General features: G+C 47.1%; 1 protein-coding gene across 1 annotated transcript in view; it reads left to right on the forward strand.

Annotated features, from left to right (window-relative positions):
• The window catches only part of LOC124008824 (atrial natriuretic peptide receptor 2), a gene marked incomplete at its 5' end in the record, with an annotated part of 42,099 nt that overhangs the window by 20,903 nt on the left and 8,988 nt on the right, over window positions 1-12,208 (forward strand). Inside the window, 8 exon segments of the mRNA XM_046320395.1 lie at window positions 2,386-2,487; window positions 2,786-2,905; window positions 3,225-3,318; window positions 3,616-3,703; window positions 4,371-4,510; window positions 5,412-5,564; window positions 5,715-5,813; window positions 6,485-6,576. Of these exon segments, the coding sequence (XP_046176351.1) occupies window positions 2,386-2,487; window positions 2,786-2,905; window positions 3,225-3,318; window positions 3,616-3,703; window positions 4,371-4,510; window positions 5,412-5,564; window positions 5,715-5,813; window positions 6,485-6,576 (888 nt within the window).

Consider the following 12,208-nt stretch of genomic DNA (forward strand, 5'->3'; position numbering starts at 1 on the left):
ACCCCGGACAGGGCCAAACAGGAAGGATATAACCCCACCCACTTTGCCAAAGCACAGCCCCCACACCACTAGAGGGAAATCTCCAACCACCAACTTACCATCCTGAGACAAGGCCGAGTATAGCCCACAAAGATCTCCGACACGGTACAACCCAAGGGGGGGGCCGACCCAGACAGGCTGACCACAACAGTGAATCAACCCACCCAGGTGACGCACCCCCCCAGGGACGGCACGAGAGAGCCCCAGCAAGCCAGTGACTCAGCCCCCGTAACAGGGTTAGAGGCAGAGAATCCCAGTGGAAAGAGGGGAACCGGCCAGGCAGAGACAGCAAGGGCGGTTCGTTGCTCCAGAGCCTTTCCGTTCACCTTCCCACTCCTGGGCCAGACTACACTCAATCATATGACCCACTGAAGAGATGAGTCTTCAGTAAAGACTTAAAGGTTGAGACCGAGTTTGCGTCTCTGACATGGGTAGGCAGACCGTTCCATAAAAATGGAGCTCTATAGGAGAAAGCCCTGCCTCCAGCTGTTTGCTTAGAAATTCTAGGGACAATTAGGAGGCCTGCGTCTTGTGACCGTAGTGTACGTGTAGGTATGTACGGCAGGACCAAATCAGAGAGGTAGGTAGGAGCAAGCCCATGTAATGCTTTGTAGGTTAGCAGTAAAACCTTGAAATCAGCCCTGGCTTTGACAGGAAGCCAGTGTAGAGAGGCTAGCACTGGAGTAATATGATCAAATTGTTTGGTTCTAGTCAGGATTCTAGCAGCGGTATTTAGCACTAACTGAAGTTTATTTAGTGCTTTATCTGGGTAGCCGGAAAATAGAGCATTGCAGTAGTCTAACCTAGAAGTGACAAAAGCATGGATTAATTTTTCTGCATCATTTTTGGACAGAAAGTTTCTGATTTTTGCAATGTTACGTAGATGGAAAAAAGCTGTCCTCGAAATGGTCTTGATATGTTCTTCAAAAGAGAGATCAGGGTCCAGAGTAACGCCGAGGTCCTTCACTGTTTTATTTGAGACGACTGTACAACCATTAAGATTAATTGTCAGATTCAACAGAAGATCTCTTTGTTTCTTGGGACCTAGAACAAGCATCTCTGTTTTGTCCGAGTTTAATAGTAGAAAGTTTGCAGCCATCCACTTCCTTATGTCTGAAACACATGCTTCTAGCGAGGGCAATTTTGGGGCTTCACCATGTTTCATTGAAATGTACAGCTGTGTGTCATCCGCATAGCAGTGAAAGTTTACATTATGTTTTCGAATAACATCCCCAAGAGGTAAAATATATAGTGAAAACAATAGTGGTCCTAAAACAGAACCTTGAGGAACACCGAAATGTACAGTTGATTTGTCAGAGGACAAACCATTCACAGAGACAAACTGATTTCTTTCCAACAGATAAGATCTAAACCAAGCCATAACTTGTCCGTGTTGACCAATTTGGGTTTCCAATCTCTCCAAAAGAATGTGGTGATCGATGGTATCAAAAGCAGCACTAAGGTCTAGGAGCACGAGGACAGATGCAGAGCCTCGGTCCGATGCCATCAAAATGTCATTTACCACCTTCACAAGTGCCGTCTCAGTGCTATGATGGGGTCTAAAACCAGACTGAAGCATTTCGTATACATTGTTTGTCTTCAGGAAGGCAGTGAGTTGCTGCGCAACAGCCTTCTCTAAAATCTTTGAGAGGAATGGAAGATTCGATATAGGCCGATAGTTTTTTATATTTTCTGGGTCAAGGTTTGGCTTTTTCAAGAGAGGCTTTATTACTGCCACTTTTAGTGAGTTTGGTACACATCCCCATTCACCCTCCATTCACCCTGCATTCACCCTGCATTCCACATCCATTCACCCTGCATTCACCCTGCATTCACCCCCCATTTACCCCCCATTCACCCTCCATTTACCCCCATTCACCCTCCATTCACCCCCCATTCACCCTCCATTCACCCCCCATTCACCCTGCATTCACCCTCCATTCCACATCCATTCACCCTCCATTCACCCCCATTCACCCTCCTTTCACCATCCATTCACCCTCCATTCACCCTCCAATCACCCTCCAATCACCCTCCATTCATTCTCCATTCACCATCCACTCATACAAAGTTCCTTTCTATGAACCATTAGTTAGATGTTTTTTCACCATCTCTTTCCCTCCCACCCCTAACTTCCTCCCTTCCCCTCCCTCTCCGCTCTCCCTCTCCCCCTCTCCCTTTCTTCCTCCCAACCTCTCTTTCCCTCCCCTTCCCCCTCCCTCCCTCTCTGCCCCTCTCCCCCTCTCTTTCCCTCCCCTCTCCCCCTCTCCCTCTCCCCCACCCCCTCTCTCTCCCTCCCTTCCGCCCTCCCCCTCTCCCTCTCCCTCTCCCTCTCTCCCTCCCCAGGTTGAGGACAGTTCTCTCGAGAGTGCTTGGTGCCCCCCACTCCCAGAACTAATCTCCGGCAAGGCCGACAACACCTGTCCCTGTCCTGCAGAGTACGTCGAGGTACGGAGGGGAAGGGTGTGTGTGTGTGTGTCCTGCAGAGTACATGGAAGTACGGAGGTTTATTCCCCAAGTGTCTGATATAGATGACTGTGTGAGTTGTGTGTCCCCTCCGTGTTGCCGTAGCTCATCAGAAGGTGTGTGTGTACTGTTTAAGGGGCATGTTGGTGTGTGTTTGTGTGTGTGTCTGTGTGTGTTTGTGTTTGTGTGTGTACTGTTTAAGGGGCATGTATGTGTGTGTGTGTTTGTGTTCTGATATAGATGACTGTGTGAGTTGTGTGTCCCCTCCGTGTTGCCGTAGCTCATCAGAAGGTGCCGGTCTCATAACCCAGTCCACCGGCCCACCTTCGAGCAGATCAGGAAGTTCGTCTACCGGATCAACCCCAATAAAGTTAGCCCTGTGGACATGATGATGAACCTGGTACGACCTAGAGGCGACATTACAGCAACGTTTACACAACTTTAAAACGACCATCACACAATGTTACAAAGACGTTCGCACAACCCAGTAGCAACCTTTTCAAAAGTTATCAGAAACTCCACACAATGTTACAACAAACTAACCCCGATCGTAACCACGAAACAACCCTTTCAGCCTGTGTGTGTGTGTGTGTGTGTGTGTGTGTGTGTGTGTGTGTGTGTGTGTGTGTGTGTGTGTGTGTGTGTGTGTGTGTGTGTGTGTGTGTGTGTGTGTGTGTGTGTGTGTGTGTGTGTGTGTGTGTGTGTGTGTGTGTGTGTAGATGGAGAAATACAGTAAGCACCTGGAGGTCCTGGTAGCAGAGAGGACCCAGGACCTGATGCATGAGAAACAGAAGACTGACCGACTGCTCTACAGTACGGACGCCATCTTGGATCTAATCTGTTATTATTCCCCATTGAGTGGAAGCCATTTTGGGGAGAGTTTTTTCCTCTGTTGCTCATTAATAGTGTGGTAGTACGAGTGAAACAAATGTGTGTGTGTGTGTGTGTGTGTGTGTGTGTGTGTGTGTGTGTGTGTGTGTGTGTGTGTGTGTGTGTGTGTGTGTGTGTGTGTGTGTGTGTGTGTGTGTGTGTGTGTGTGTGTGTGTGTGTGTGTGTGTGTGTGTGTGTGTGTGTGTGTGTGTGTGTGTGTGTGTGTGTGTGTGTGTGCAGGTATGCTCCCGAAGCAGGTAGCTGACGATCTGAGGCAGGGGAAACCATTGCAGGCCCAGAGTTATGTGAGCGCTACTGTCTTCTTCAGGTGAGAGAGGTAATGAAGGAAGGGAAGGGGGAGACAGACAGACAGACAGACAGACAGACAGACAGACAGACAGACAGACAGACAGACAGACAGACAGACAGACAGACAGACAGACAGACAGACAGACAGACAGACAGACAGACAGACAGACAGACAGACAGACAGACAGACAGACAGACAGACAGACAGACAGACAGACAGACAGACAGACAGACACTAGAATTGAGGACCGATGCTAACTATATCTCTAATTCTAACTCTAAATCTAACTCCATCTCTAATCCTAACTCTAAATCTAACTCCATCTCTAATCCTAACTCTAACTCTAAATCTAACTCCATCTCTAATCCTAACTCTAAGTCTAACTCCATCTCTAATCCTAACTCTAAATCTAACTCCATCTCTAATCCTAACTCTAAATCTAACTCCATCTCTAATCCTAACTCTAAATCTAATTCTTACCTTTACCTATGATTCTCTCTATACTGTATGTAGTAACATAGCAGGGTTCACCCACCAGTCCAGCACCAGTACTCTCTGTGTGTGTGTGTGTGTGTGTGTGTGTGTGTGTGTGTGTGTGTGTGTGTGTGTGTGTGTGTGTGTGTGTGTGTGTGTGTGTGTGTGTGTGTGTGTGTGTGTGTGTGTGTGTGTGTGTGTGTGTGTGTAGTGACATCGTAGGGTTCACCCACCTCTCCAGCACCAGTACTCCTTACCAAGTGGTCGACTTCCTCAATAAGCTCTACACGACTTTTGATGACATCATTGACAACTATGACGTGTACAAGGTGGAGACCATAGGGGATGCCTGTGAGTATATCACCGTGGTTACAGTAAAACTCCCAGTATATCTGTGTGATGTTAATGTGGGATATCCAGGGAGGATGGGATCTAGCGTGCAGATGACTGAATACCAATGTGTGTGTGTGTAGACATGGTGGTGTCTGGGATACCCAGGGAGGATGGGATCTAGCATGCAGATGACTGAATACCAATGTGTGTGTGTGTAGACATGGTGGTGTCTGGGATACCCAGGGAGAACGGGATCCAGCATACAGATGACTGAATACCAATGTGTGTGTGTGTAGACATGGTGGTGTCTGGGATACCCAGGGAGGATGGGATCTAGCATACAGATGACTGAATACCAATGTGTGTGTGTGTAGACATGGTGGTGTCTGGGATACCCAGGGAGAACGGGATCCAGCATACAGATGACTGAATACCAATGTGTGTGTGTGTAGACATGGTGGTGTCTGGGATACCCAGGGAGGATGGGATCTAGCATACAGATGACTGAATACCAATGTGTGTGTGTGTAGACATGGTGGTGTCTGGGATACCCAGGGAGGATGGGATCTAGCATGCAGATGACTGAATACCAATGTGTGTGTGTGTAGACGTGGTGGTGTCTGGGATACCCAGGAGGATGGGATCTAGCGTGCAGATGACTGAATACCAATGTGTGTGTGTGTAGACATGATGGTGTCTGGGATACCCAGGGAGGATGGGATCTAGCATGCAGATGACTGAATACCAATGTGTGTGTGTGTAGACGTGGTGGTGTCTGGGATACCCAGGGAGGATGGGATCTAGCGTGCAGATGACTGAATACCAATGTGTGTGTGTGTAGACATGATGGTGTCTGGGATACCCAGGGAGGATGGGATCTAGCATACAGATGACTGAATAACAATGTGTGTGTGTGTAGACATGGTGGTGTCTGGGATACCCAGGGAGAACGGGATCCAGCACGCAGCAGAGATCTCCAGCATGGCTCTGGACCTGGTCGGTGTGTGTCGGACCTTCAGGATACCACACAAACCCAACACACAACTACAGATACGGGCCGGGATACACTCAGGTAACACACACACACACACACACACACACACACACACACACACACACACACACACACACACACACACACACACACACACACACACACACACACACACACACACACACACACACACACACCCACCCTCTTGCCCCCCCTCCCTCCCTGCAGGTCCAGTGGTAGCCGGTGTGGTCGGGACCAAGATGCCTCGCTACTGTCTGTTTGGAGACACGGTCAACACCTCCTCTAGGATGGAGTCCACCAGCGAAGGTAATCATGCTAAGGAAGTGTTCCCACAGGGAACATAGGATCTTTATGGCAGTAAGAGTTGATGCTAATGCTAAGGAAGTGTTTTTCCAATGTGACTTTAGATGGTAATGCTAAGGAAGTGATTCCAAAGTGACAATACAGTGAGAGTTGATGCTAACGCTAAGGAAGTACTTCCACAGGATCAATACGGTCTCAGAGATAGTTTATTTAAGCAATCAGGCAAAAGTGGGTGTGGTGTATGACCAATATACCACATCAAAGGGCTGTTCTGAAGCACGACGCAACGTGGAGTGCCTGGATACAGCCCTTAGTCGTGGTATATTGGTGATATACCACAAACCCCCGAGGTGCCTTATTGCTATTATAAACTGGTTACCAACGTAATTAGAGCAGTAAAAATACATGTTTTATCATACCCGTGAGGTATAAATATTATAGTATTCCTTGCATGTTTTGTCATACCTATGGTATACGGTCTGATATACCACGGCTGTCAGCCAATCAGCATTCAGGGCTCGAACCACCCAGTTTATAAAAGTAAATAGACGATCTCTATCACCGTGAAAGTGGAAGCTAATGCTAAGGAAGTGATTCCACTGGTACCATAGTATCTCTATGGCAGTGACTGTAGAAGCTAATGCTAAGGAAGTGGTTGGTTTCTCCCCATACAGCCCTCAAGATTCAGGTCAGCTCCAGTACATTCTACCTCCTAGAGGAGATAGGAGGATACCTGCTGCAATGTAGAGGGATGCTGCAAGTCAAGGTGTGTTCTATATACAGGATACATACAGGATACATACAGGAGATATACAGGATACATACAGGATATATACAGGATATAAACAGGATATATACAGGATATACAGGAGATATACAGGATACATACAGGATATATACAGGATATATACAGGATATAAACAGGATATATACAGGATATACAGGAGATATACAGGATACATACAGGATATATACAGGATATATACAGGATATATACAGGATATAAACAGGATATATACAGGATATACAGGATATATACAGGATATAAACAGGATATATACAGGATATACAGGATATATACAGGATATAAACAGGATATATACAGGATATATACAGGATATATACAGGATATACAGGATATATACAGGATACATACAGGATATATACAGGATACATACAGGATACATACAGGATACATACAGGATACATACAGGATATATACAGGATATATACAGGATATATACAGGATACATACAGGATATATACAGGATATATACAGGATACATACAGGATATATACAGGATACATACAGGATATATACAGGATATATACAGGATATAAACAGGATATATACAGGATATAAACAGGATATATACAGGATACATACAGGATATATACAGGAGATATACAGGATATATACAGGATACATTACATTTAAGTCATTTAGCAGACGCTCTTATCCAGAGCGACTTACAAATTGGTGCATTCACCTTATGACATCCAGTGGGACAGTCACTTAACAATAGTGCATCTAAAACTTAGGGGGGGGTGGGGTGAGAGGGATTACTTAACCTATCCTAGGTATTCCTTAAAGAGGTGGGGTTTCAGGTGTCTCCGGAAGGTGGTGATTGACTCCGCTGTCCTGGCGTCGTGAGGGAGTTTGTTCCACCATTGGGGGGCCAGGGCAGCGAACAGTTTTGACTGGGCTGAGCGGGAGCTGTACTTCCTCAGTGGTAGGGAGGCGAGCAGGCCAGAGGTGGATGAACGCAGTGCCCTTGTTTGGGTGTAGGGCCTGATCAGAGCCTGGAGGTACTGAGGTGCCGTTCCCCTCACAGCTCCGTAGGCAAGCACCATGGTCTTGTAGCGGATGCGAGCTTCAACTGGAAGCCAGTGGAGAGAACGGAGGAGCGGGGTGACGTGAGAGAACTTGGGAAGGTTGAACACCAGACGGGCTGCGGCGTTCTGGATGAGTTGAAGGGGTTTAATGGCACAGGCAGGGAGCCCAGCCAACAGCGAGTTGCAGTAATCCAGACGGGAGATGACAAGTGCCTGGATTAGGACCTGCGCCGCTTCCTGTGTGAGGCAGGGTCGTACTCTGCGGATGTTGTAGAGCATGAACCTACAGGAACGGGCCACCGCCTTGATGTTAGTTGAGAACGACAGGGTGTTGTCCAGGATCACGCCAAGGTTCTTGGCGCTCTGGGAGGAGGACACAATGGAGTTGTCGACCGTGATGGCGAGATCATGGAACGGGCAGTCCTTCCCCGGGAGGAAGAGCAGCTCCGTCTTGCCGAGGTTCAGCTTGAGGTGGTGATCCGTCATCCACACTGATATGTCTGCCAGACATGCAGAGATGCGATTCGCCACCTGGTCATCAGAAGGGGGAAAGGAGAAGATTAATTGTGTGTCGTCTGCATAGCAATGATAAGAGAGACCATGTGAGGTTATGACAGAGCCAAGTGACTTGGTGTATAGCGAGAATAGGAGAGGGCCAAGAACAGAGCCCTGGGGGACACCAGTGGTGAGAGCGCGTGGTGAGGAGACAGATTCTCGCCACGCCACCTGGTAGGAGCGACCTGTCAGGTAGGACGCAATCCAAGCGTGGGCCGCGCCGGAGATGCCCAACTCGGAGAGGGTGGAGAGGAGGATCTGATGGTTCACAGTATCGAAGGCAGCCGATAGATCTAGAAGGATGAGAGCAGAGGAGAGAGAGTTAGCTTTAGCAGTGCGGAGCGCCTCCGTGATACAGAGGAGAGCAGTCTCAGTTGAATGACTAGTCTTGAAACCTGACTGATTTGGATCAAGAAGGTCATTCAGAGAGAGATAGCGGGAGAGCTGGCCAAGGACGGCACGTTCAAGAGTTTTGGAGAGAAAAGAAAGAAGGGATACTGGTCTGTAATTGTTGACATCGGAGGGATCGAGTGTAGGTTTTTTCAGAAGGGGTGCAACTCTCGCTCTCTTGAAGACGGAAGGGACGTAGCCAACGGTCAGGGATGAGTTGATGAGCGAGGTGAGGTAAGGGAGAAGGTCTCCGGAAATGGTCTGGAGAAGAGAGGAGGGGATAGGGTCAAGCGGGCAGGTTGTTGGGCGGCCGGCCGTCACAAGACGCGAGATTTCATCTGGAGAGAGAGGGAGAAAGAGGTCAGAGCACAGGGTAGGGCAGTGTGAGCAGAACCAGCGGTGTCGTTTGACTTAGCAAACGAGGATCGGATGTCGTCGACCTTCTTTTCAAAATGGTTGACGAAGTCATCTGCAGAGAGGGAGGAGGGGGGGGAGGGGGCGGAGGATTCAGGAGGGAGGAGAAGGTGGCAAAGAGCTTCCTAGGGTTAGAGGCAGATGCTTGGAATTTAGCGTGGTAGAAAGTGGCTTTAGCAGCAGAGACAGAGGAGGAAAATGTAGAGAGGAGGGAGTGAAAGGATGCCAGGTCCGCAGGGAGGCGAGTTTTCCTCCATTTCCGCTCGGCTGCCCGGAGCCCTGTTCTGTGAGCTCGCAATGAGTCATCGAGCCACGGAGCGGGAGGGAGGACCGAGCCGGCCTGGAGGATAGGGGACATAGAGAGTCAAGGGATGCAGAGAGGGAGGAGAGGAGGGTTGAGGAGGCAGAATCAGGAGATAGGTGGGAGAAGGTTTGAGCGGAGGGAAGAGATGATAGGATGGAAGAGGAGAGAGTAGCGGGGGGAGAGAGCGAAGGTTGGGACGGCGCGATACCATCCGAGTAGGGGCAGTGTGGGAGGTGTTGGATGAGAGCGAGAGGGAAAAGGATACAAGGCAGTGGTCGGAGACTTGGAGGGGAGTTGCAGTGAGGTTAGTGGAAGAACAGCATCTAGTAAAGATGAGGTCGAGCGTATTGCCTGCCTTGTGAGTAGGGGGGGAAGGTGAGAGGGTGAGGTCAAAAGAGGAGAGGAGTGGAAAGAAGGAGGCAGAGAGGAAAGAGTCAAAGGTAGACATGGGGAGGTTAAAGTCGCCCAGAACTGTGAGAGGTGAGCCGTCCTCAGGAAAGGAGCTTATCAAGGCATCAAGCTCATTGATGAACTCTCCGAGGGAACCTGGAGGGCGATAAATGATAAGGATGTTAAGCTTGAAAGGGCTAGTAACTGTGACAGCATGGAATTCAAAGGAGGCGATAGACAGATGGGTAAGGGGAGAAAGAGAGAATGACCACTTGGGAGAGATGAGGATCCCGGTGCCACCACCCCGCTGACCAGACGCTCTCGGGGTGTGCGAGAACACGTGGGCGGACGAAGAGAGAGCAGTAGGAGTAGCAGTGTTGTCTGTGGTGATCCATGTTTCCGTCAGTGCCAAGAAGTCGAGGGACTGGAGGGAGGCATAGGCTGAGATGAACTCTGCCTTGTTGACCACAGATTGGCAGTTCCAGAGGCTACCGGAGACCTGGAACTCCACGTGGGTCGTGCGCGCTGGGACCACCAGAGTAGGGTGGCCGCGGCCACGCGGTGTGGAGCGTTTGTATGGTCTGTGCAGAGAGGAGAGAACAGGGATAGACAGACACATAGTTGACAGGCTACAGAAGAGGCTACGCTAATGCAAAGGAGATTGGAATGACAAGTGGACTACACGTCTCGAATGTTCAGAAAGTTAAGCTACGTAGCAAGAATCTTATTGACTAAAATGATTAAAATGATACAGTACTGCTGAAGTAGGCCAGCTGGCAGTGGGTGCGTTGTTGACACTACACTAATCAAGTCGTTCCGTTGAGTGTAATAGTTTCTGCAGTGTTGCTATTCGGGGGCTAGCAGGCTAGCTAGCAGTGTTGTTTACGTTACGTTGCGTTAAAAGAACGACAATAGATGGCTAGCGAACCTAGAAAATCGCTCTAGACTACACAATTATCTTTGATACATACAGGATATATAAGTCAAGGTGTGTTCTATATACAGGATACATACAGGATATATACAGGATATATACAGGATATACAGGATACATACAGGATATATAAGTCAAGGTGTGTTCTATATACAGGATACATACAGGATACATACAGGATATATACAGGATACATACAGGATATACAGGATATATACAGGATATATACAGGATATAAACAGGATATATACAGGATATATACAGGATACATACAGGATACATACAGGATATATACAGGATACATACAGGATACATACAGGATACATACAGGATATATACAGGATACATACAGGATACATACAGGATATAAACAGGATATATACAGGATATATACAGGATACATACAGGATATACAGGATATATACAGGATACATACATTTACATTTAAGTCATTTAGCAGACGCTCTTATCCAGAGCGACTTACAAATTGGTGCATTCACCTTATGACATCCAGTGGAACAACCACTTTACAATAGTGCATCTAAATATTTTAAGGGGGGTGAGAAGGATTACTTTATCCTATCCTAGGTATTCCTTAAAGAGGTGGGGTTTCAGGTGTCTCCGGAAGGTGGTGATTGACTCCGCTGTCCTGGCGTCGTGAGGGAGTTTGTTCCACCATTGGGGAGCCAGAGCAGCGAACAGTTTTGACTGGGCTGAGCGGGAACTGTATACAGGATACATACAGGATACATACAGGATACATACAGGATATATACAGGATACATACAGGATATATACAGGATACATACAGGATATATACAGGATACATACAGGATACATACAGGATACATACAGGATATATACAGGATACATACAGGATACATACAGGATATATACAGGATACATACAGGATACATACAGGATATATACAGGATACATACAGGATATATACAGGATACATACAGGATATACAGGATATATACAGGATATATACAGGATATATACAGGATATACACAGGATATATACAGGATATATACAGGATATATACAGGATATAAACAGGATATAAACAGGATACATACAGGATATATACAGGATACATACAGGATATATACAGGATATATACAGGATATATACAGGATATAAACAGGATAGATGCACTGCATTCGGAAAGCATTCAGACCCCTTGACTTTTTAAACATTTTGTTACGTTACAGCCTTATTCTAAAATGGATTACATCGTTTTTTCCCTCATCAAGCTCCACACAGTATCCCATAATGACATCACAATGCCCCTTAATGACATCACAATGCCCCTTAATGACAAAGCAAAAATATGTTTTTAGAAATGTTTTGCAAATGTATTACAAATAAAAAAATTACTGAAATATTACTTTTACAAAGAAGGTCAACATTATTTGGGTTTTTATATTACATTTAGATACATATTCAGACCCTTTACTCAGTACTTTGTTGAAGCACCTTTGGCAGCGATTACAGCCTCAAGTCTTCTTGGTTATGACGCTACAAGCTTGGCAGCGATTACAGCCTGGAGTCATTTACATACATTTACAT

The sequence above is a fragment of the Oncorhynchus gorbuscha genome, linkage group LG21 (genome assembly GCF_021184085.1).
Source record: "Oncorhynchus gorbuscha isolate QuinsamMale2020 ecotype Even-year linkage group LG21, OgorEven_v1.0, whole genome shotgun sequence".
In the NCBI taxonomy this organism is placed as follows: domain Eukaryota; kingdom Metazoa; phylum Chordata; class Actinopteri; order Salmoniformes; family Salmonidae; genus Oncorhynchus; species Oncorhynchus gorbuscha.